Below are 23,566 nucleotides of genomic sequence, written 5' to 3' on the forward strand. Positions count from 1 at the left end.
AATCAGTCGTTCCAGTGTTGAAAATAATACATTTACTACATCAAAACGTTTAGTCTTGTGTCATATCCTTTATCGTATGTTCTGCTTTATTTAATTTTTGAAATTAAAGAAATGTACGCACGAGGACCAACATGATCATCATGAATAAGGCATACACACGTTCCCCCAACTACAGATATTTCCCCAGGTACTCAATTAAAGGTTTCCTGACTCCAGATATTTTTCTCCACCCCAGGACGTGTCGTGAACATCTCTAGTGTAGGTGGGCTTCACGCAGTCCCCATGGCTAGTGCCTATTCCATGACCAAGGCCGCCATGGAATTTTTCTCGGACGCCTTAAGGTACGTGTCCTTTAGTTACAGTTCTTTAAATCTTGTAGCACAAAGGGATTCTAGCACTTTTCTTATTATTCTACAATGTCACTTGAACGTAAGCAAATAACTAGTAAGCCTGAATAAAGCCCGACATTAAAAGATAATTTCAAGATGTTTGCCTTTATACTGTTTGTCAAATCGTTATAAACAAAGTCAACTCTCAACCCAGGCATGAGATGCACAAGTGGGGAGTCCAAGTCGTCATCGTGGAACCTGGCAGCTTTGCACGGGCTACAGATATCATCTTGCCTGCCGTTTACAAGAAGTTAGTTGAGGCAAGTAGTCTGCATTATGTTTTGTAATAGCTCTTACCAGCACAAATTGTAAATCTAGACCATGAGTTAAAAGGGGTGGGTGTTTCAAGTTTGAGTATCTTCACGTTAACCTTTTTTGTTGATCTGCTATAATAAATATGCTAATCACAGTTTTTACCCATGAGGTTTGTTTTGCTGTAAAGTGAATGAAATGTGGCAAACCTCTCTCCGTCAGTCAGACAAACCTAACATAGTAATAAAGGGATTCTGGAGATATTGAGTATATTAAGTTATTCAAAGCCAGAAAAAGTAACTTAAAACTACATTTCGTACGTTCTGTGTATTCATGACACAAAACTTACACGTTCACCGTTGATTGCACAGGATATGCGGAACAACGCGGAAGATGTTGTTAAGGAAGATTATGGCATGGAGTATTTCGACTTCAAGATGGAACAACTGAGGCTGTTTGCCCACGGCGAAGGTGCTTCTAGGGATCCAACGGCTGTGATAGACGTACGTACATTTGCAGTCGAGATGAATCATAAATCTGCATGGTACTGCTGATAATAAATCACTTATCGACATAATCTTTCCCAAAGACAGCATTACAATGACTTTGCTGAGTCCCATCGCTTTTTGTCTTTCGCTGATCGTCATTTCAGTGTATATGGATGTTACGCATAAAGTTATGCAATCGTCAGTTAGACATCCAAGGAGACCGTTGCGAAGTCTTCCTCGTCATGGTTTGTAATAATCTAGTGGCATAGCAATGACCAAAAAGAGACAGACCTAGGACCATAGAGTCCATCTCTGTCGGCGTACTTTGATCTGCAGTAGGGATGATGCTTTGCATTTTTTTCGTACAGTTTATTGTTCTTACTTTCGTGACTGACTTGCTGTACATGTGCACTAGTTCATAAGCAATGATGTGCATTAGTTAATAAGCAGTATGCATGTACTTCACAGGCTATGGTGGACGCCGTCACCCTGACCACCCCCTCACATCGCTACTTGGTCGGGTCGAGTTTTGAGGACTACGTCACTTGGATGTGGTTAGGCTACTTTCCCACACGGTGGACTGGTTCTACCCTGCTGGCTGAGAAGGAAGGCGACCCGAAACCAGCCATGCTGAAGAAAAATCACTAGAGCATTTCTAGAATTCTAAGAGTCCCGATTGCTTTTTTCCGCCACTAATGTTCAAAATCCACAATATCGTATTATTGGTCACGTTTATTATGTAGTTTGGGTAAATTGTGAATTAAAAATCCCAAAGAAGCAACCGCCATTAGGTAATGGCAGCTCCTATGCATGCGAGTTTATACAATGTACCCGTTGATATTTTTCAAAGTTTGCTAAACACCTCAAGAGTTGTTCAGACACCTGTTTAGCATGTAGTTATCACACTGATCAATGTACCCCACCGTAACATTCTGGATGGATGATGATGTCACTATGTACAAATAAATTAACCATTAGAATGCTTCAAGATTGATACCCCAGTTAGAGCTGTACTTCTGAAGTTGTTCATGTTACATTCTGAACATTAAGACAATATCATACAATCATTAAGGTGTACTTCGTCATCGTAATACTAGACTTTGCTACACAGGTTGGTATCCCACTAAGTCCTACAAAAAAGCCTATCAGACACGTGGTACGATCATTTGTAATACTGTAAGTGCATTTAAGTTCGCGGGGATTTAATTTCGCGGTAGCAGTTAAAGGAACAAATGTTCGCGGTGGCTTTAAGTTCGCGGTGAAGTGGCCACCGCGAAAACCGCGAACATAAATCCACTGCGAACATTTCTGCATTCACAGTATCCTCATCAAGACTCACGCCACATTGTTAGTAAGCCCGTCAGGTTCTGAGACCGACTATATGTACTGATGATAGGCAGATAAACAACATCAACAGCACGCTACATCATTACATAGCGCGCTATGTAGATGAATTTCTAGATCTCCGGCTTTATACACGTTCTGCTATTGTACGTAGACTGGTTCCTTTGATAACCTGCAACGTGAATTACTTTTTCTACTTTTCTATGGATGTTGTGTCTGTTTGATAAACCATTAGTAGAAATTCACATTTTTGAAGAAATGATCCTTATTGCCAACAGTTGCACAGATAGGGTAGAATGTATTACAAGCAACAACATCTGGAACACCTTGCTATATCTTTTTCAATACTGACACAGGTCACTGGCTACCGGTCAGAGAATGGCTGGTCAAAGTCAAAGGATATGTTCCAACAATGTTGAGGCCTCCACTCCCGTTCTACTTTGCAAGATATTAAATATCATACGCGGATTATTGGCATTTGTAGACTTAATACATTTGATCTGTTTTGTTATTCAGCGTGTATCGCGACGTCCTGAGGTGAACTTCAAATATTTACATGCTAGTGGTCAGTTTAGGTCAAAGTTCAAAAATCACACGTACGAGAAAAATCATGAAGCCTCTACACCTGTTCTACTGTGCGAGCCTGCTCGGTTTGACCACCATGTCAGGCTTGTTGTTGTTGTTGTACCACTGTGCACCTGTCCTGTACTACCTGTGCACGGGGATACTACTGGGGTCAGTGGGATACTGTGTGGTTCTCTACTTGGCGCCGAAGAGCCGAGTGAGCGGGGAGGGCAAAGCTGTCTTCATTACAGGTAGGACTCCAACACCTGTGATCATAATCATGTTTGGTCTTTAAAAGCTTTCCTCGCCAAAGTATGTCTATATGACCTGTTAAAATCTTCAATACACCAACAGGTTGTGACAGTGGTTTCGGATTTGGACTGGCCAAACGCCTGGACTCGCTGGGCTTCACGGTGTTTGCCGGCTGTCTGCTGGCAGACAGTGGTGGGGAGGGGCTGAAGAAACTCCATGCGGAGTGCTCGAGCAGGCTGAGTACTGTTCAGATTGACGTCACTGATGATGGACAGGTGCAGGCCGCTGTACAACAGGTCAGGGACAGTCTACCGACTGGGTCTGAAGGTGAATACAAGTACCTTTTAACCCTGCAGTTCACAAGTGAATGCCTTGATTTGTTGATCGTTTTGTAATGCGATCATATGAAACTGAAACGGTTATAGTCTTCGTCCGTATTAAATGAAATGGTCAGGTCCCAACATTTCCAATTCCAACAGGTCTTTACGCTTTGGTGAACAATGCTGGGGTCTGGCAGACGGGGGAGATAGAGTGGGTCAGCATGGCCACCTACAGACGTGTGATGGAAGTGAACACCTTCGGTACCGTGCGGGTCACCAAGGCGTTCTTGCCTCTGATTCGTAGGGCGAAAGGTGTTATATTAGTTCTTACTCACTGCAAAGTATATTGCATACTTTCTCACTTTTTAAGTCGACTTAAATGGTCCGCATATTCTACAAACGTAAGTATTCTTTGATAGTACAGATTTAGTCAACTTTGATTATGTACGGTCTTTCACGAAAGAGGTCCAACAAGATCATATGGGATAAGGCATAGACACGTTTCTTACGTTTGGAATAGGGCGCAGACTTCGGATATTCCCCCAGGCATTTGAGGGTTTCCTAGCCTGACTAAAATCGCGCTCCTAGCGGCCGGCCTTACGGTTGCCACCTACTGGGGCCTTAAGGGGAGGGGTCATAACACCAACCAGGGAGAGAAGTGTAAACACAAGCCAAGGGTTCCCTGACTCTAGATATTTTCACCACCCCAGGACGTGTCGTGAACATCTCTAGTGTAGGTGGGCTTCACGCAGGCCCTATGGCTAGTGCCTATTCCATAAGCAAGGCAGCCATGGAATTTTTCTCGGACGCCTTAAGGTACGTGTACTTACACAGTTCTATTTATCGTGTAGCACAAAGCAATTTCAGCACTTAATTTTTTGTTAAGGTTTTACAATAAACAAATAAACGTAAGGAAATAACTAGCGAGCCTAAATAAAGCCAAGCCTGTTTTCTTACAATTTTAAGTTAGAGACCAAAGCCTTCATTCGCAAAGAAAACATTGAAAGTCTGTAAGTCCCCTGTAAAACACACAAGCCTTAATATATCCGACATATATTTATATATGTCAGCTGTCAATTTCTAGAACTGAGAGCATTTTATTGGGCTGAAACTCTGTCAATTTAAGGTTAAATGATTAGGTCAAGATTTGATGCTGTAGTCTCTTTGCCTTTAGTCCGTTTTGTTACCATTCAACATATCATTATTAACAACATCACCCCCATCGTAGGCATGAGATGCACAAGTGGGGAGTTAAAGTTGTCATCGTGGAGCCGGCCAGCTTTGCACGGGCTACAGATATCGTCTTGCCTGCAGTCTACAATAAGTTCGTTGAGGTAAGGGACCTGCATTTTGGTTTCAGTAGAATTGTATGCTTTTCCAAAATTGTACGTTGTAAATCTATACCATTTGTGTTTTATAAGTACCCGGAGTGGATGTGTCAATTTTGAGCATCTTCGCGTTTTTGTCCGCTATAACAAAATCATGCTAATTACATTTTTTGCCCCCAAAAACTTGTTTTGTTGTAAATTGAATAAAAAATGGCACACACGTCTGGCGGAACATTAGTTATAGGAAGAAAGGGGCTCTCCACATGTTAAGTATACTCATCATCTTCAAAGCCATAAAGGTGAGCAGCTTACAACCACGCACGTTTCGTAAGTTGTGTTTATTCACAAGGTGAATTCAACAAGCCTGGCAATGAAAAAATATCATTTCCATGGCGACGATGGTCTCTAAATAGTGGTGAAAATGATTTAAAAAACTCAAACTGGGAATTTACTGGAAGTTCCTGTCATGAAGATTTCATCACCACTGGTTCCGAGGCCTTAAAGATTGGATCTAGCTACAATTTGCCCCCAGAATAGGATAGTATTATGTACTCCTTACCATTTATCGTACTTTGTGCTTAGCCACGTCTCACCAGCTTGAATTACCACAGCCCTTGTGAAGACTGCGTCTGTGCCTCGAATTCAAGCGCCTTACCCTAGACTTCTCCTCTGACTGCAGCTGGAAATCCAGTGACCCTGCCCAACACTGGCTGCATAATTGGAATGCCAGTTGTCCTGCCCAGCATGCCTGCCTCCCCTCCCCCTCCTGGCATTCTATCAGTCTGCGACTTAACTGTCCCAGTTTTCTAGGCCGAATGCCGAATGCCTGCAGTCCCAAAGTAATTCCTGCAGGCCTGCCCAACTGGCTCCCTAACTGGATTCATTCCAAACATTTCTGTGGACCAGCATTCCTGTCGACATAGGCCCGTACAATTTCTAGAATTTTTGCAGACTGAACACAATAACATACCATCTGGCTTGCCCCTGAGGCGTCGCCAAAAACTTACACGCACACCGTTTATTGCACAGGATATGCGGAACAACTTGGAATATGTTGTCAAGGAGGATTATGGCATGGAGTATTTCGACTTCAAGATGGAAAAACGGAGGCTGTATGCCCACGAAGGTCATGCGAGGGTTCCAACGGCTGTGATAAACGTACGTGCATTTGCAATCTAGATTAATCATAAATCTGTATGATAATGAATTGTTCTTGAATACCACTAATCGGTTGTATCTTTCACAAAGGCAGCAATACAATGTCTTCGATGTGTGCCCCATTGATATCGCTTTTTGTCCTTCGCTGATCGTTATTTTAGGTTATGGATATTTCGAAGTTCATCATGCAATTGCCAGTCAGACATCCAATAAAACCTTTGCAAAGACTACCTCGTATATTTGTAAGTAATTAGTAATGATGAAATGATGATGGCTTGTGTACAGTGAATCTAGTGGCATAGAATACGTGGGACAAGACCGGATAGAGTCCATCTCCGTCGGCGTACTATGTTATGCAGTAGGGAAGCTTTGCGATTTTCGTAGAGCTTTCTGTTCTTCCTTTTGTGGCTTACCTACTGTGCGCTATATAATAAGCAGTGTTGCTAACATGTACTTCACAGGCCATGGTGGACGCCGTCACCCTGACCACCCCTTCACATCGCTACTTGGTCGGGTCGAGTTTCGAGAACTACGTCACTTGGATGTGGTTGGGCTACTTTCCCACACGGTGGACGGGTTCTACCCTGCTGGCTGAAAAGGAAGGGGACCCAAAACCAGCCATGATGAAGAAAAATCACTAGAACACATTTTCACAATCTCATATGATTGGTCACTTCTATTATGTATTCTGAGTAGATTGTAAATTGGTAGTAAAATCCCCAACTAGCAACCATCAGTAGGTAAGAGCAGCTACTGGGCATGAAAATCCTTGTACCCGTCGATATGTTTGTGAAAATTTTTAAACACTGCAAGAGAAACCTGTTAATAAGCATGTAGTTATGTCACTAACCAATGCATCTCAGGGAACATTCCTGGTGGATGATGTCACTATGCACAAATAAACTATCCAGAAAAATGCCTCGAGCTTGATAGCCCCATTAGAACTCTACTTCCGTATCTCTTACAAACAACAACATTTGGTCACACTTCGCCTTACTTTAAATGGTTTTATTACAGGTAGGACTTTGACTTGACCAACACCCGCTGTCACCTTTGATCACTCGTAACCGAATTCCCTCACAAAAGTAGAAATAGATTTGAGTTGTTAAGATCTAATACACCACCAACACTACAGGTTGTGACAGTGGTTTTGGATTTGGACTGGCCAAACGCCTGGACTCGCTGGGCTTCACGGTGTTTGCCGGCTGTCTGCTGGTAGACAGTGGTGGGGAGGGGTCGAAGAAACTCCGGGCGGAGTGCTCGAGCAGACTGAGTACTGTTCAGATTGCCGCTGTCAGACAGATCAGGGACAATCTACCGATTGAAGGTGAATACTAGTACCATTGATTTCTGTCCAAAAGTGAAGTTTTATCATTTTCAATAAGATCATATAAAGAAATGTGCTACCGTCTTACCGTACAGTTATAGTCTTCTTCCTCCTCTGTCTTTAGAGGAAATGACTGGGTTCCAAAATTTTCTAACAGGTTTGTACGCATTGGTGAACAATGTTGGAGTCTGGCAGCCGGGAGAGATAGAGTGGGTCAGCATGGCCGCCTACCGACGTGTCATGGAAGTGAATGCCTTCGGTGCCGTGCGGGTCACCAAGGCGTTCTGGCCTCTGATTCGTCGGGCGAAAGGTGCTATATTATTGGTTTTGATTCATTGGCTTTTTGTGTAAAATGGTTCACATGTTCTGCAATCTTTGACAGAACTGATGAAAAGAAGATCAACTTTGAATATGTTTCTCTCCGTTTTTGAAAATGATACAAAATTTTTTTTGTATATCAGTCTTCTTTCATATTCTATATCGTGTGTTCCGCTTACTTCAACTTTGAAATTAAAAGAAAAGTACGCACGCCGTCCAACACGATAATTTTGAATGCATAGACACGTTTCCTAAACTACGGGTAATGCCCCAGGTAGTTGCAATTGAGGGTTTCCTGACTCGAGATATTTTCTCCACCCCAGGACGTGTCGTGAACGTCTCCAGTGCGGCTGGGCTTCACGCAGGCCCTTTTTTTTTTCTATTTGCTTTTGGACAGACGAGGACGATGTGGCACTGCACTCAAGTTTTTGTAACTTATATTAACAATGTCACATACACGGTACAGACAGAAGGAAAGTCGTGTAAAGTGCCTTTCCCAAGGGCACAACGTCGGGGGCACGGTGGGAATCGAACTCAGGACCCATAGATTCCGAGCCGAAAGCTCTACCAGTTACGCCACGCCACGCCCGACGCCAGGCCCTTTTGCTGGTGCCTATTCCATGACCAAGGCCTCCGTGGAATTTTTCTCGGACGCCTTAAGGTACAGTTCTATTCATTTTATAGCACAAACGAATTCTAGCACATTTCTTACGATTTTACAATAAAGAAATTGACTAAACATGTGAGCCTAAATTAAGCCAAGCGTGTTTTTTCGCTTTTGAGTTTGTGTTCAAAGCCGACTTTTCCCAAAAAAGACTTAAAATGACTGAATATTACTCCCGTGCAAAACACGGAACTAACGTTAAGATCATGTCAATATTTGTTGTTTTATCTATTTGACTCTATACATTTTTCTCAAATCAGTTTAACCAACGTCACCCCTAATGTAGGCACGAGATGCACAAGTGGGGAGTCAAAGTCGTCATCGTGGAGCCGGCCAGCTTTGGACGGGCTACAAATATCGTCTCACCTGCCGTCTTCGATAATTTCGTTGATGTAAGGCGTCTGTATTATGTTTTACAGTAGTTCTTACCAAATAGCTTATAGTACAATTGTAAAAGCTAGATCATGAGTACTGGATAAGTAGACAGAGTGCTTGGTTTAGGTCGACTACAGCCGACCAATTGCAAGCTTCCGAATTACTCCTAACCATAGTCGGGAGAGAATCCGGAGCTAAATTCGGCAATGTGTAAGCTAGGCTTAACCGGAGCTTTACATGTACATCGTTCACTGCGCAGGATTTGGGGAACAACGTTGAAGATGTTGTTAAAGAGGATTATGGCATGGAGTACTTTGACTTAGAGGTGAAACAACTGAAGATCGATCACCAGGGCGAAGGTGCTTCGAGGGATCCAACGGCTGTGATAGAAGTACGTACATTCACAGTCTAGATAATCATAAATCTGCATGGTACTGCTGATAACAAATAATGAAATCAATGTCCTCGCTATGGCCTATGTCCTATCGGCTTTTTTCCTTCGCTGAACGTCATTTCAATACATGGATGTTATGCATTAAGTCCAACACGCAATGGTCAGTTAGACAATTGACGGACAACATGCAATTGACGGACATGAAAGGAGACGATTGGGAAGCCTTCCTAGTCATTTTTCATTATGAAATGATGATGGCTTCTTTTAATCTCTTGGCATAGCAATGACCAAAAAGACCACGACAAAATAGAGTCAATCTCTGTCGGCTTACTTTGTTCTGCGGGAGGGATGATGGCTTGCATGTTTCGTATGGTTTGCTGTCACGTCTTACTTTCGTGACTATGCGCTAGCTACGAGTAATAAGCAGTGATGTCAAAATGTATATCATCTCACAGGCCATGGTGGACGCCGTCACCCTGACCACTCCCTCACATCGCTACTTGGTAGGGTCGAGTTTTGAGGACTACGTCACTTGGATGTGGTTGGGCTACTTTCCCACACGGTGGACGGGTTCTACCCTGCTGGCTGATAAGGAAGGGGACCCCAAACCAGCCATGCTGAAGAAAACTCGCTAGAATATTTCTCCGAGTAGTGTCTAAAATGCACAGTATCAGACGATTAGTCACTTTTCTTTCATAGTTTGAGTGAATTGATAATTGGTAAACAGGCCATGCAAACGCCAGTAGATATAAGCAGCTGCTAGGCTTGCGAGGTTCTGTACCTGTTGATATATCTGCAAAGGGCAATTTAGGAAGGAAAGCTTGCTAACCACTGGAAGAGCTGTCACGTCATAGCATGTTTAGCTTGTTGCCGTTATGTGATTTTGCATCAATAAATGTACCAATAAAATGCTTTGATTTTCATGAACCAACTAGAACTCTACTCTGCATTACTAAGACAATACAATTTCTAATTACTCCAGGAAGGAGAATCACCTGACGAAATCTTGTAATTCGGGTTGTAATGCTGCTCGTAGATATATCTCACGATTCCTTTTGTATGAGTATATAGTTTGGCATGACATCTGCCCGTACTGTTAATGCATTAAGTTCGTGGAGAATGTATAGTACCTACATACGTACATGTAAGGGGATGCTGATGCGGTGAGAGCAGAAGTTAGAAGGAATCTTTTTGGCAGTGATTCTGAGTTTCCGACTTTAAAAGAGAATAACTCAAGAAAGAGTCGATGGATTGTCATGATTTGTTGGCATAGAAATAGCTTGAGTAATGGTTCATATAATACTTTTTCATGACATAGCAAAAAACAATACATCGGAGTCTATTTTTCATGGAGATGAAAAGAATACGTACGAATTAAAATAAATGGTTAACAAATAGCAAAGGTAGCGCAGTAATTGTTTTTCGCTCGCCATATGTACCTTGACCATTATCAGGCTTGTATGTTTACAATATCTGTCCTCGTACTATATTCACGACAAGGTACGTAAATACTGTAGACCAACCGGGAGGTTCCAACAATGATGAAGCCACTGTTTTTGTTCTACTGTGCAATCTTGGTTGGTCTGACCACCATTTCAGGCTTGTTGTTGTTGTTGTACCACTGTGCACCTGTCCTGTACTACCTGTGCACGGGGATACTACTGGGTTCAGTGGGATACTGTGTGGTTCTGTACTTGGTGCCGAAGAGCCGAGTGAGCGGGAACGGCAAAGCTGTCTTCATTACAGGTAGGACTTTGACTCCAACACCCGCAGTCACCTTTGGTCATTAATAACACACACAAACATATACTAGTTTGAGTCAAAAAGGCACCCTAAGCAATAGTAGAGCACTAAAAGGGGAAATATTATGGATAAGGCAATGTAATTTGTATGACATTGAAATCTGCTGCATTATATTGCAACATTGACATCATTATTTAATACTTTGTGCGATTAAAAACGGAGCGGAAACAAGTTGTTCGAAGATTTCTTAAATATTAGAACTCCACAATAGACGTTGATCCAGCGCATCGACTTTCATGCCATTCTCGTTGCAAAGCGGCATCGAAGTTTTGCTCCTTGGAGGTCGGTATGGATTGGAATAGAGTTGCCCTATTTTATTACATAGAAAAGTGCTAAAAATTGGCTTTGAAGATTGAAGATCTACAGCCTCGAGTCAGGCTAATACCGCTTAGGTTGCTTAAGGTCTAATATCCCACCAACAGGTTGTGACAGTGGTTTTGGATTCGGACTGGCCAAACGCCTGGACTCGCTGGGTTTCACGGTGTTTGCCGGCTGTCTGCTGGCAGACAGTGGTGGGGAGGGGTCGAAGAAACTCCGGGCGGAGTGCTCGAGTAGGCTGAGTACTGTTCAGATTGACGTCACTGATGATGGACAGGTGCAGGCCGCTGTTAGACAGGTCAGGGACAGTCTACCGACTGGGTCTGAAGGTGAGTACTAGTACCTTTGATTTCTGTCCAAAAGTGAATATCCTGTTTTTCTTGTTTTAAACCTTTTTGCAATAAGATCAAAGAAAACTGAAACATTACCGTACGGCTATAGTCTTCTTCCAACCCAGTCTTTAGGCCACACCGACGTAATTTTATGGATGACATCCATTGGCCATGGAGACCCCAAAAATAATGCGTGGGCGAAAACAAAATCCAGCAAAAATAAAAAGTGCTGCTAAACCAGATCTTTCATACCCAGGCTTGGTTTGTCTAATGTTCACCTTCAGTGAGACTAAGAGACAATTGCGCTATCTTAAACATGTTTATATTGTCATTCTTGTTTTTTTTGTGGAAAACAGGCGAAAATCCGCGTGCGGATGTCATTCATAGAATTAAAACAGTGTGGCCTTAGATGACATTATTTAATTCTAACATTTTCCAACAGGTATTTACGCATTGGTGAACAACGCTGGAGTCTGGCAGCCGGGAGAGATAGAGTGGGTCAGCATGGCCGCCTACCGACGTGTGATGGAAGTGAATGCCTTCGGTACCGTGCGGGTCACCAAGGCGTTCTTGCCTCTGATTCGTCGGACGAAAGGTCGGGGTATAACTTGCTTTCTTTTGGATCAAGTATTTATGATGCTTTTAACTTTAACAACAGTGTATAATTATCCTTACATCACAAGAGGTCACCGTTACCGGTTCGTCACTCTTTCCTGCTAAATAAATATATAGAACATCTTCAAGTTGGGGCTGGCCCAATATATGGGCTTCCGCCGCCTCCCTAATTGCAACCACCAAATGTAGTTGTAGACCATTAGTGTGGCCATCACCTCACAAATATGTGTTTTTTACTGCACTCACTATTTTGTTTGAGCACCACCACCACCACCAGTATCATGCGTCTCCTTACAGGGGTGAATTCAAGTTCACAAAAGGAGGTCACTCGGGCACTGTTGCAGATAGTTTTCTCTGAACGGCACCTCAGGTCTTTCCAAGTTTAAACCTAACATGGACGTGTATTCTTGTCTGCACGTTAGGACGAGTCGTGAACGTCACGAGTGCGGTGGGCCTTCACGCCACCCCCGCTGCTTCTGCGTACTGCATGACGAAAGCGGCCGTGGAATTTTTCTCTGATGCCCTCAGGTATGTGACCAAACCAACACATAAAGATGAACCACCAATCTGGAGCATTTCTGTCCAACATATCATACGAACATGTACATGTATTCATATCTGAGAGGTCAGGAACATGGACGCTATGAAATGGCATATTGTCAGCTATACTCGTATGGCGTTTTTCTATAGGTCACGACTTAAGGATGCCTTGAATTACTTGTGACCTAAACATCATGACAGAAGTCTGATTTGTAGGTTTATAGGGTTTGGAGGGATCAAGGGCGTTGTATTTAAGACGTCCTTGGGGGGACAATAGTGTTTTACTCGTACTCTCCGAGCAGGAGTTAAGCTCCGGTTGTTTCTGGCGTGTTTGGGGTGTTTTTGTCAGGCTTTCTATTTTGCACCGAACCTCTGCTTGGAGAGTAGGTCACTCAAGCCTATCACTACTTGCAGCCCTGACTACTTGGTTGATAAGAGTTAGAGACCAGGCTTGTGACGTCACTTGAGATGGCCAATCAGGGACGTGCTACTAATACCGGTCAATTTGTCACACCTTAAGTCTCCCAGCGAGAATTTTAGTAACAGTAAGCGTCAAACAAGCAGGCCAAGCGAACGACGGTCGTTCGTTTGGCCTGCTTGTTTGACGCTTACTGTTATTTCTTTAACGTTTGCTAAATACTATATGATGCTGCTGAACATCATCTGGAACGTAGGCACGAGATGCACAAGTGGGGTGTCAAAGTCGTCATCGTGCAGCCTGGAAACTTTGCACAGTCTACTGACATCATTCTACCTACAGTCTTCAACAAGTACACTGAGGTATGGCGTTTACACTACATTAGATTTACATCCATCCAGAATTCAAAATCTTGTGTTTCTAGCTTATGGTGGACATCTGTAAGACTGCATTATGTAATGAAACTGCTTCCTTCATTTTGCACAGGATATGCAGAACAACATGGAAGGCGTTGTGATGGAGGATTATGGCATGGAGTACTTTGATTTCAAGATGGAGCAGTTGAGAGTTGAGGGCGAGGATGAAGCTAATGATCCAACCGATGTCATAAAGGTGTGTAGATTTTAGAACATTGGATTTACAAAGAGCAGTATACAAACAACAAAGTTTTAACTCTAAATTGCTACCATCCTATTTGCAGGCTATGTTGGACGCCGTCACCCTAACCACCCCCTCACACCGTTACTTGGTTGGGTCGAGTTTTGAGGACTACGTGACTTGGATGTGGTTGGGCTACTTCCCAACGTGGTGGACCGACCTAGCAGAAAGAACTGAGAATGAAGGCGACCCTAAACCAGCCATGCTAAAGAATTAAAAGTGTTTTTTTGCATGTCATGAAACGAAGAAGCTTTTATGTATTTTGGCGACTCTCTCAGGGAGAGAGCCAATAATATTCTCAAATGGCGGGGTGTCCGCACGCAAAACGTCAGTGTTGATTTGTTGGCCTGTTTTAGAATAAACATTGATGTATTGACATGGAAAAAATGCAAAACTAGCTAGTCCTTGGAGTGCTGATGCATCTTTTAATATGCCCTGTAAGTTAAGAGCACAATACTCGTATTGAAATGATGAGCCTCACGGCAAAGGGATTTCATAACTAGGTTTCCGTCAATATTGCTCTCAAAAGCTTTTAGTAGTCATTAATTGAATCCCAAAAATCGCAGCTAGGACCATCCAGGTCCTGCATGGCCATGCTGGCCGGCGTCTGGAAGTTGATATATTTCCGCGCGTCGTCATTGTACGCAGGCCATTCTGGGGCGGACTTCTCTTGGCATGGGCCGTTGTTGGGGTTACCTGTGTGGGCAAAGTTGGACCAATAGCAGGCCATGAGGTCAGCTAGGGTCACTTCTTCCGCCGTGTACGTGTAGAGGTCCATGGAGTTACCGTGCCAGGAGAAGGGAAGCTCCGCCCCGTGACAGCTGTGATTGACACAAAACTGGAAGTGGGGGCCCCACCCTGGGAAGGAGAACGCGTGCGCAAACTGGTACAAGAACACGTCGTTCTGCGCACCCACGTGACCCCTCACGGCCGCTCGGTTCGCGCATGTGAACAACCACTCAGTCCCGAGCGTCGCCATGATTGGCCTTTGGTCGTCGCTGCTCTTATCTGCCGGGTATTCGCGAAGAACTTCTAAGACTTTCCACGGTTCTATCGCTAGCGAAGGCAGCAAAAACCCAGTCAAGTATTCGTAGTACCCCAGAGCTGACACCGGCTTGCCGAACCCCTCATACACGTACATGACCGCTTCTTCACTGGTGGTGCCGATGATGATTGGCTTCTTCTGCGCATTTCCCTTTCGAAAAGTGTCCACGGTTTGTTCTAGCAGCTCCATGCCGTCCACATGTGGACCCCACGGCACGAAAATCTCGATGGGATACTTCAGACTCACTTGCAGTTTGTTCCCTGCCTTAGTCTGTAAAAAAAGACGAATAAGAAGATGCTTTATTGTCATCCGGGTATCTCATCCTCTCATGTCAGGAAGTAACTACCCTGGGGTATTTATTTGTCCGCGTTTAGAACTTATCACTGCGTCAGCGCTCACTAGCGGTTATCAGCAAATCACGTCGCCGCCTACGATTAAGAAAAAACGTGATTGGCTGATAACTCTCCCTTCTACAACAGGAGGGGATTTACGTGATTGGATAATTGCTGAGCAGCGAGGACGCCAGAGGCACAAAAGCAAGCCGTTGCCTGACGGGCAGGGGTCACTAATATAGGCATGCAACCACGGTCCACTTTCATGCCCGTTCAATCACGCTTACTTAGGAAGATAAGGAAGCTACTTAGGAAAACCTTTTGTTGAAAAGTTCGAAACAAGTTTGGCAATGGTTTGTTACCTGAGCAACGATGATATCTTGTGGCTGTTTTCCCGCCATGCACGTGATGTCGCCATGGTGACAGCCTAGCTCTTCTGCGAAGTAATTTCCAAGTCTGGTGGCCTCATCCTGTGTTCTGTACAATACATATAACGCGTTTACAGAAAATGCATATACAAAAATTAAAATCGTACAAGATTATCCTTACAAAATATCAAATTCAGTCAAATCTGTGTGTGTAACTTGAAGAAAACGACCACAGTAGACGGGTGATTGAGATAGACAGGGTTCTTTATGCTGGGCCATCAGAGGAAGTCATTAGTACAAGTTCGACTGTATGCTCTTTTTCTCTGCACACAGTAGTTTTGCAAAGAGGAGAAAACAAGAAACATCAAAAGGAAAAACAAACAACACAATAAATAAAAAGAAATGTAAAAAAAAAAAAAATGCCTGTATGGGATTCCCAGAGGATCGCTCTCGATGATGCCTTGCTTGAATAGGTCGGCTGATTGTTTATTACAGAGATGGACACTGATGGACATACCGCCAGCACTTTGACCAAATAGGGTGACCTGGTTGTTAAATGAAGAACCTTAGCTGAGTAACATAAAACATCCGAAAGATCGGAATGAACGGGATTGCCCCTCACCCCAAAGAGACGAAGAAATTGAAAGAGACAACAAATAAAAGAACAGCAAAGAACTGGATGAAAGGAAAGAAAAGTTTGTTTCACCTGTTTTGGATCGCCACCAAACGCATCGATGTTCTCCTGCACCCATTGCATCGCCAGTCGCTGGTCCATGATTCCATAGTTACCTGTGGATGCGTTCTTCCCGGTGCCAGCCAGCAAAAATCCAAGGGCACCTTCATGTACATAATGCACAAAAAAGAGTTCGGAGACATCATACTTACAAAACACATTGCGAGTTGTGAAGCAGGTCATTGACCCCACTTAGACTACGCCTTTAAATTTGTTACCTATTCGGGGGGGGGGGGGGGGTATAATACAAATCCGAAAGTCCTCCTGCGGTGCCAAGGTCAAACAACAGATGTTCAGGAACACTTTAAACGGTCTGGCTCATAACACCTACCTACTTAACAAATGTAGTCGCAATCCATCCAGAGGTTGCAAAAACAACCCAAAACGACTCTGCAGAGCCAAAGCAACCAGCCACAAGCCCCAGATTAACATCGACTATCATAACTCCACCAGGTGCCATAATACCACCACCTCAAAAACTTAAGTATAGAGGTCTTCCCAAAATTGTCTTGAACACCGAATGTTAGATGTCGTAAATGTAATTCAATTCAGATATTTACGTGTTGAAGACAATCTTGAGAAGGTTTAATAACAACGTTTTTTTGAGATGGCGGTATAATGGCACATTGTGGAATTATGCGAATGTATGTTACACCACATAAGTCTCAATTCTTGACATATATACCCCCATACATCATCCAGATTAAAACCAGTATACAAAATCAGTACGTACATCTTCCACACACCATAATATCATCACTGTTTTCATTATGCTAACAAAGTAATGTACAGACACATTGCTCATAACGTTATGTATTTTTGATAGACATTTGAAGACGACTGACTGTGAATATTATACATACCCAGTCTGTAGTTGAACGTTACAACAACGACTCCTGTCTTATTGGCGTAGTACTGCCCGTCATATAAGATGACCTCGCTTGACCCCCTGATGAACTGTCCGCCATGTATCCACATCATGACCGGAAGCATAGACTGTTCAGACGCATTCATAGGCGTGAAGATGTTCATGTACAGGCAGTCTTCGTCCGTCTGGAACAAACAACACGTGGCAATGTTAGGGTTATCGACTAATAAGGCCACAGCAAGTAAATTTTATGGATGACATCTTCTACAGACTGCAAAAATAGTGGACTGGCATCACCAACAAAGTTGGCAACCACACTCATAGCTTCCATATCGGTGTCATTTTCATAACTATCCAGTAAGTTTCATTTCTACAACTACAGGCCTGGGTACATCGCAAGTGTCACTTCTACAAGTACAATTATTAGGCTACCACACAATATATTTGCTCACTTTGGTACTGTATCGTCATGTTGACCATCCCTGCAGAAGAATTTTTTCTGAAATCAGGCGAAAATTAATGCGCGCGCTGATGTCATCCATAAAATTTACTTGCTGTGGCCTAATCTATAGTTCTGGCTTTGAATTCATAGCAGGTCACAGTGTTGTGCCATTGGGAAAGGTTTTTTTTTACACACACCCCCTGTTTAAAATGAGCAAGAATGTTAACTTTATACATGTATCAAATAGCAAACAAACTGCCTCCCCAAAAAATCGCGCCTACAAATCGCTCTACAAAGAAGCCAAAGAAATGGTAAACATTAACGTAACGTTATGAGGTCAACGGCCTAACGTCTGCTATCATTTTATTTGAAGCTCGGGTTCAGCACGTGATATTTTCCTTGTCATTTCCCAAATTGTTCATAAGATATAGTTGTATATATGCTAAAATAAATGTGATAAATAATCAAGTTTCGGTAAGTAAAGGCACTCGTAAGTTTCAGCTCAGTCTAAATGACGCTCTGTTCCACTACGTCTTTGCTCTTTTAATCCCTTACATATAACGTTACGTAGTTTATCCTACCTTAGCAGGACACATGTGAGGGGGAAGGGTACAGTTCTGCGGACATGCCGCCTCCTTCTCCGTGACCTGCAGCACGTTTGGAGCCCAGGAGGCCGGATCCTGTGGAGGCTTCCATCGTAGGGGGCCCGTCGGCGCTGAGGCGTAGGGTATCCCGTAGAACACGCGAGCCTTCTCGGTGTAGAGTCCCTGCACCTTACCGAAGGACGTCTCGATCAGCGGCCCGCTGTCGGCTGTGATCTGGACAGGGTCGCACCACAGCAAGCCGAGCGCGCAGGCAACCAGGCGTAAATTCTCCAAAATGCCCATAACGGTTATTACATACGTCTGGTTTCTAGACGTGTTGCTAAAACAGTCGAATCCGTTCCCTTATCTTCCTACGCAATCGTTGAAATCAGGACGAACGGTCCAAAGTTCAGGGTCTATATATACTGCAGAAAAACATCAGAAGAACATCAAAATCTACTGGACGAGCGAGGTACAGAGGACTTGTTGTCAGTCCACGGAGGTCGAGGACGTTGGAAGCTAGAACCACTTCTCGTTCCGCAAACCCATTCAGCAGAAATAACGTGATGTTGTAATTCACGTTTTGCGGGCCTTCGTTTACAAGGACTGCAGGTAGGAATGTATGCAGCCGAAACTTGAGGGACGAAGATATCCTATAGCAAGTGTGTGATTTACCCCTAGTTGTCAAATCTGCAAAACATTTCCTCTGGTAAAGAGATTCATTTCTTGTTTGCGTCGGTGTTTATATCAGGTTGCTGTACAAACTGGAATGGCAGATATGCTCTCTCACCTGAGAAAAATGACCTTTGCCCCAAGCAATAAAGCTGGTTGCCACATTTCCAGCGAAAGGTCAGCAAGCTACACACGGCAGTTTGTGAAACAATCGCTAGATGATGCTGTAAACGGTACCAACATAAGATAGGTGAATGTTGTCTGCAGTCAGAGCGAGGTGTGTTCTGACAAAATCTACCATAATTTCTGTAAATATATAGAATCAACGAAGAGATGACAATAAACAAGAGATTGAAGATCACATATCTCGGAGAAATGTTAAGAGTTTCTCGAATGTCTTTTTTAAATCTAATTCATCAATTATGCAAATAATGTTTGGATTTACATATTGATATGTGCCCACTGACCACTCACTCACTCACCACTCACTCTTGACTCCACAGTGAACATAACTGGCGTCTGGGAAATATTAAAATGTATGAAGACCACAGACAAACAGACCAAAATAAACATGTATACTAGAATATTGTACAGAACTATCAATGCACGGTATTTTAGGCCTACTATTACTATAGACCTGTAGGCCGCAACATTGTGTGGGTTTATGTTTCATAATGTTCATGCAATGCATGTCTGACAAAATCGGATAGGACGTCAAATAGACCATCCTTAGACATCACACGAAACTTATCGAAAATAGTAGAGGTCCTTCCCGTTGTGAGTGGGTCAATTGAATCCGTCCGCAGCTTGTAGTCTCCAGTACAGATCTGGTGCTGTTACGCCATAAGGCGATTTACCGGGTATTCAATGCAAACGAACAAAAAAGGGCTTATGTAATGACTTCAAAATGTTGAGATAACACATCCAATTAAGTTTTGATACGTAGAATCATTCATTTCAGAAATGTTGACTGTCATCAAAGATAAATTGTGACCAGATTGTATCATATACACAGGTCCTTCATGTCTTAATGATATTACAAATGAAAGTTTTCAAGAGTTCCTAGAAACAATTCTTATGCCCCGTCAGAATGACTATGCAACAAAGAGTCGAACAGGTTTTGATATTCCCATGGCGATATGTTATGATATCTACTTATTACTGATATACCAAGCATACAGCTATAACTACAAAGGATACCGAAATTATGCAAATATACACCAAGCTGTAATGTTGACACCTGTAGGAAACAATGGCGCTTGGAGGTCAGAAAGGTTGGGGGACCTATAGGTCACCGCATCCTAAGTAAAGATAAACCTTTTCCTCTCCTTTTGGGGCTCCTCTTTTTTGTTGAAAAGTAGACATATTAATTTGTCAAAGGTTCTGCATACCATTTTAATAAACAAATAAAAAAGCGCTATCCCAAACTTAATTTATTGAAATGTGCAAGCATGGGATGTAAGTACAGGTATAAATGTAAAGTTATCTTTTACGTTAGGCCATACAATCTACATTCTGTGGATGACGTCCATAGATACAAAAATACGACGCGAGTGCAAGGACAATCCCCACGAAGAAACCAACAAAATTACACTGGCAAATATTAGAAAACATTTGCAATTTTTTTAGAACTACACCATTTTGCTGGTATGGTATCACATGCGATGATAGGTATTACTTTTACGGTTATTTTATTTAAATTTAAACTTTGTCAACGCGATGCTGGCACTGCCGTGTAACTGCCACTCAGTCTCTCGCCAAGCATATCAAGATCAATGCGGGAGTCAGACATATGATCAAATTTGCGTGTCTCTAGCCCCTTTCCTGTGCACGTATGATGTCAGCACCCCTACTCAGTGTGTCACCGAGCTGGTTTGTACAAGTCTAGCCCGACTTCAGCTTTAGCAAGGTTGCGCGTGGAAAACAAAACACCCAAAATGTTGCTATCCTTGGCGTTCATGTTACTTCTTTCCCTGGTTTCAGCCCAAGTTGGTAAGTATTTTTTTTTCTATTTTATTCTTCTGGAACAATGTCAATATTCAACGACAGTCATCTCGTTTTTCCACCACTATTTTGCATGAGAGAAATTGTCAATGAGCTATCATTGTTTTGTGACGTCATGATTGTATGATAAAATTTCCTTCATTACTCATATATGTGTTTCTCAGTTCGACTTGAAGATAGTAAGCAACATTTTTTGCAACGGAAATAAATACAAACTGTACATAGATATACGGGTGATAGTACAGGAAGGCGATTTATGCGACAAGTGTGCCATAGAATATGAAGAAAAAGATGCCATACCTTCAGCTTTCTGTCAAAGCTGTGAAGACCTAGGATTAAACCGACTACAATGTATTTGCAATCGGTAGTAACTCAATTGTTTTAGTTGTAGTGCGGCGTTAAAGAAAGCCCGCTTAGTCTTGATAACGTACCTTTAAAGAGGAGACTGAAATGTCAACTGTTCTAAAGAGCATTATAAGAAGCTTTTCTTTGACCAATTGCAAACGAAATGTCTAAAAGGTTCACCTACTGAAATCTAAAAAAATGATGTTACATTTAATAAAACATAAGTCTGTGCTATTTGCGCCCCATATCTGAAACCTCCATGTATATGTAAATATGTATATGTATATGTATATGTATATGTATATGTATATGTATATGTATTTGTATGTGTATATGTATATGTATATGTATGTCATTTGAACTTTTCCCATTGAAGATATTTTGAAGCATGGAATTCAATGAACTGATCGTACTCAAAACATACTTAAAACTTTATCCAACATTGATGTTTAATCTTGTGTCAAATAACGAGCACGCAACTCGAATTTGCCAGACGTCCAGGTCCGTTTGTCTGACGGTGGCCCTAACTACGGCCGTGTGGAGGTTCTGTACGGCGGGACTTGGGGGACTGTCTGTGACGACGAATTCGCCAAAGAGGACGCCGATGTCGTCTGCCGGGATCTAGGCTTCCCAGAAGCCACTGATTTCTACCATGATGCCTTCTACGGGCCGGGCGCGCAGGGCATGCCGGTATGGCTGGATGAGGTCGGGTGCAAAGGTTACGAGAGTTCGCTGAAGTTCTGTCCGCATGCCGGCTGGGGAGTCACCAACTGTGATCACGCTGAGGACGTCAGCGTCAGGTGTTTGGGTACGTGTTTTCCTAATATTTTCATATATAGACACGTCACGTCAGTTCTCTCTATTAGAGGGGCACAACTTACATCTGAACTGAACCCCGCTGTCCTAACATTATTCAAAATAACTGATTTATTACAAAAGTCAAAACATAAAATTCACGAAAAATAATTCTGTTTTACATACTACATGCACATACAATTAACTCATTAATTCTGTTCTACCCACTACATACATACACTATAGCACACATAACGCTATTTAGTTCACTCGTCATTCCTTCATTCATTTATCTATTCGTTCTTCATTCATTCGTCTATTCGTTCATTCACTTAATCATTCATTCATTCATTCATTCATTCATTCATTCATTCATTCTTTGACGTTATTCACGTACTTGTCCATCGTTCAACTCATTTATTCGTTTACATTAGTCCATTCACTTGTCTGTCCCACCAGAATGTAAGACAGTCCGGATTTCCGGTTCCACTGCGTACCAGCTGAGCTACATGGGAACCTACACCATGACGGGAGAGACGTCCGGATCCCGTCCGGTCTACGCCATCAACTCCGGAATCAACACGTACCTACACTACATCGAGACGGGGTCGGCCTGGTGCGTGGGGCCCACCGTGGGGGTGCGCATCTGCGGGATAGAGTTCGCCGACACGAGTGACTACGCAGACGAGATCACCGGGACGGTGGAGGTGTTCACCGGGGCCCAGTGGGTGGTCTCGTCAGAGGTCCAGATCGGCTGCGAAAGTGAGTCCATTTTCATAGTTTAACTTTTGATCCTTGTCGACGTCCAACGCAAAAGAAAACTAGTAATTGAATATTCACCGAATTTTAGCAGTATCAATCAGCCTTTATTAGGAACATGACCCACGTTGCTGACCTGTGCCGGGACTGAAGATTAAATTGTTGTTGAGGTGAAAATTTCTTCCTTGTTTCGATTCTGTATCGTGAGGACTAGAATACGTATATGGATTTTTAACAACAGCAATCTTCAGGTAAATTCCATCAAAATGCTTGGATAAGAAATGCAACAAATATTCCAAAATGCGCTGCTGAGAATTAATCTTGAGGTACTATAGCAAATTGAATTTCAAATTCATCAATCTAAAGAACATGAAACTGACAAAATACAACGCTTGCCCTACCTGACCCCTAGGCGTAACGGGTACCACCATAGACTGCACCTTTGATGATGACATCTGCGGCTACATTGCTGACCACAAGGCCAACTTCACCTGGACACAGCATCGTGGTCCAACTCCGTCCAGCGGCACCGGACCTGGATGGGACTACCCAACTGGACAAGGTACATACATTATACTATGTTACACGTATGTGTGTTACTGCTTCGATATGGTTTGCGTAGTTTGGTATTTGTGAAAGTGAATAACGAATTTGTAGTATGCTTTTATTTTCAGGTGCTGGTCTTTATTACCTTCGCCAAGAAGGTTATATTTTGGGTAGCGTTTGTGTGTGTGTGTGTATGTTTGTAGGAAAACACCAAACT

The 23,566-nt window shown here is 42.9% G+C and overlaps 6 protein-coding genes across 6 annotated transcripts in view; 5 read left to right on the forward strand and 1 right to left on the reverse strand.

Moving 5' to 3' along the window:
- LOC118426936 (D-beta-hydroxybutyrate dehydrogenase, mitochondrial-like) overlaps nt 1-1,777 on the forward strand; it is an 11,925-nt gene extending 10,148 nt beyond the window's left edge. The window contains exons 2-5 of the mRNA XM_035836568.1: nt 236-341; nt 544-649; nt 1,013-1,144; nt 1,598-1,777. Of these exons, the coding sequence (XP_035692461.1) occupies nt 283-341; nt 544-649; nt 1,013-1,144; nt 1,598-1,777 (477 nt within the window). The 5' untranslated portion in view covers nt 236-282. The remainder of the gene's footprint in view (nt 1-235; nt 342-543; nt 650-1,012; nt 1,145-1,597) is intronic.
- Nucleotides 1,778-3,079: 1,302 nt separating this feature from the next.
- On the forward strand, nt 3,080-6,983 carry LOC118427697 (D-beta-hydroxybutyrate dehydrogenase, mitochondrial-like). The gene is made up of 7 exons (XM_035837599.1): nt 3,080-3,288; nt 3,392-3,616; nt 3,769-3,921; nt 4,320-4,425; nt 4,838-4,943; nt 5,967-6,095; nt 6,557-6,983. Exons 1-7 carry the CDS (start codon nt 3,084-3,086, stop codon nt 6,734-6,736), a joined length of 1,104 nt encoding a protein of 367 aa, XP_035693492.1. The 5' UTR covers nt 3,080-3,083; the 3' UTR covers nt 6,737-6,983.
- Nucleotides 6,879-9,808, forward strand: LOC118426937 (D-beta-hydroxybutyrate dehydrogenase, mitochondrial-like). The gene is made up of 7 exons (XM_035836569.1): nt 6,879-6,903; nt 7,231-7,422; nt 7,580-7,732; nt 8,338-8,401; nt 8,691-8,796; nt 9,039-9,170; nt 9,629-9,808. The coding sequence occupies exons 1-7, from the start codon at nt 6,879-6,881 to the stop codon at nt 9,806-9,808; spliced, it is 852 nt and encodes a 283-aa protein (XP_035692462.1).
- LOC118426939 (D-beta-hydroxybutyrate dehydrogenase, mitochondrial-like) lies at nt 9,575-14,175 on the forward strand. Its single transcript, XM_035836570.1, has 8 exons — nt 9,575-10,919; nt 11,399-11,633; nt 11,911-11,930; nt 12,069-12,221; nt 12,664-12,769; nt 13,456-13,561; nt 13,686-13,811; nt 13,900-14,175. Exons 1-8 carry the CDS (start codon nt 10,712-10,714, stop codon nt 14,071-14,073), a joined length of 1,128 nt encoding a protein of 375 aa, XP_035692463.1. The 5' UTR covers nt 9,575-10,711; the 3' UTR covers nt 14,074-14,175.
- Nucleotides 14,176-14,267: 92 nt separating this feature from the next.
- On the reverse strand, nt 14,268-18,991 carry LOC118428123 (cAMP-regulated D2 protein-like). The gene is made up of 6 exons (XM_035838103.1): nt 18,226-18,991; nt 17,198-17,387; nt 16,308-16,438; nt 16,025-16,146; nt 15,596-15,710; nt 14,268-15,171 (listed from the first exon to the last, which is right to left on the reverse strand). The coding sequence occupies exons 1-6, from the start codon at nt 18,529-18,531 to the stop codon at nt 14,389-14,391; spliced, it is 1,647 nt and encodes a 548-aa protein (XP_035693996.1). The 5' UTR covers nt 18,532-18,991; the 3' UTR covers nt 14,268-14,388.
- Nucleotides 18,992-20,628: 1,637 nt separating this feature from the next.
- Nucleotides 20,629-23,566, forward strand: part of LOC118426940 (MAM and LDL-receptor class A domain-containing protein 1-like) — a gene marked incomplete in the record, with an annotated part of 18,182 nt that continues 15,244 nt past the window's right edge. The window contains 4 exon segments of the mRNA XM_035836571.1: nt 20,629-20,892; nt 21,743-22,057; nt 22,504-22,806; nt 23,216-23,357. Coding sequence (XP_035692464.1) covers nt 20,838-20,892; nt 21,743-22,057; nt 22,504-22,806; nt 23,216-23,357 — 815 coding nt within the window.

This window comes from Branchiostoma floridae, chromosome 12 (assembly GCF_000003815.2).
Source record: "Branchiostoma floridae strain S238N-H82 chromosome 12, Bfl_VNyyK, whole genome shotgun sequence".
NCBI classification, from domain to species: Eukaryota; Metazoa; Chordata; class Leptocardii; order Amphioxiformes; family Branchiostomatidae; genus Branchiostoma; species Branchiostoma floridae.

Excerpts from the sequence above, each read along its gene's own strand:
- LOC118427697 (XM_035837599.1), top strand. The coding sequence starts at position 3,084 with ATGAAGCCTCTACACCTGTTCTACTGTGCGAGCCTGCTCGGTTTGACC. Across the intron at positions 3,289-3,391 it reads CAAAGCTGTCTTCATTACAG|GTTGTGACAGTGGTTTCGGA; the intron begins GTAGGACTCCAA and ends ATACACCAACAG. Across the intron at positions 3,922-4,319 it reads TCTGATTCGTAGGGCGAAAG|GACGTGTCGTGAACATCTCT; the intron begins GTGTTATATTAG and ends TCACCACCCCAG.
- LOC118426937 (XM_035836569.1), top strand. The coding sequence starts at position 6,879 with ATGTTTGTGAAAATTTTTAAACACT. Across the intron at positions 7,733-8,337 it reads TCTGATTCGTCGGGCGAAAG|GCCCTTTTGCTGGTGCCTAT; the intron begins GTGCTATATTAT and ends GCCCGACGCCAG. Across the intron at positions 8,402-8,690 it reads TTTTTCTCGGACGCCTTAAG|GCACGAGATGCACAAGTGGG; the intron begins GTACAGTTCTAT and ends CCCCTAATGTAG.
- LOC118426939 (XM_035836570.1), top strand. The coding sequence starts at position 10,712 with ATGATGAAGCCACTGTTTTTGTTCTACTGTGCAATCTTGGTTGGTCTG. Across the intron at positions 10,920-11,398 it reads CAAAGCTGTCTTCATTACAG|GTTGTGACAGTGGTTTTGGA; the intron begins GTAGGACTTTGA and ends TCCCACCAACAG. Across the intron at positions 11,634-11,910 it reads GGGTCTGAAGGTGAGTACTA|TGAGACTAAGAGACAATTGC; the intron begins GTACCTTTGATT and ends GTTCACCTTCAG.
- LOC118428123 (XM_035838103.1), bottom strand. The coding sequence starts at position 18,531 with ATGGGCATTTTGGAGAATTTACGCCTGGTTGCCTGCGCGCTCGGCTTG. Across the intron at positions 17,388-18,225 it reads CTCACATGTGTCCTGCTAAG|ACGGACGAAGACTGCCTGTA; the intron begins GTAGGATAAACT and ends TGTTTGTTCCAG. Across the intron at positions 16,147-16,307 it reads TTGGTGGCGATCCAAAACAG|GTCACCCTATTTGGTCAAAG; the intron begins GTGAAACAAACT and ends TTTAACAACCAG.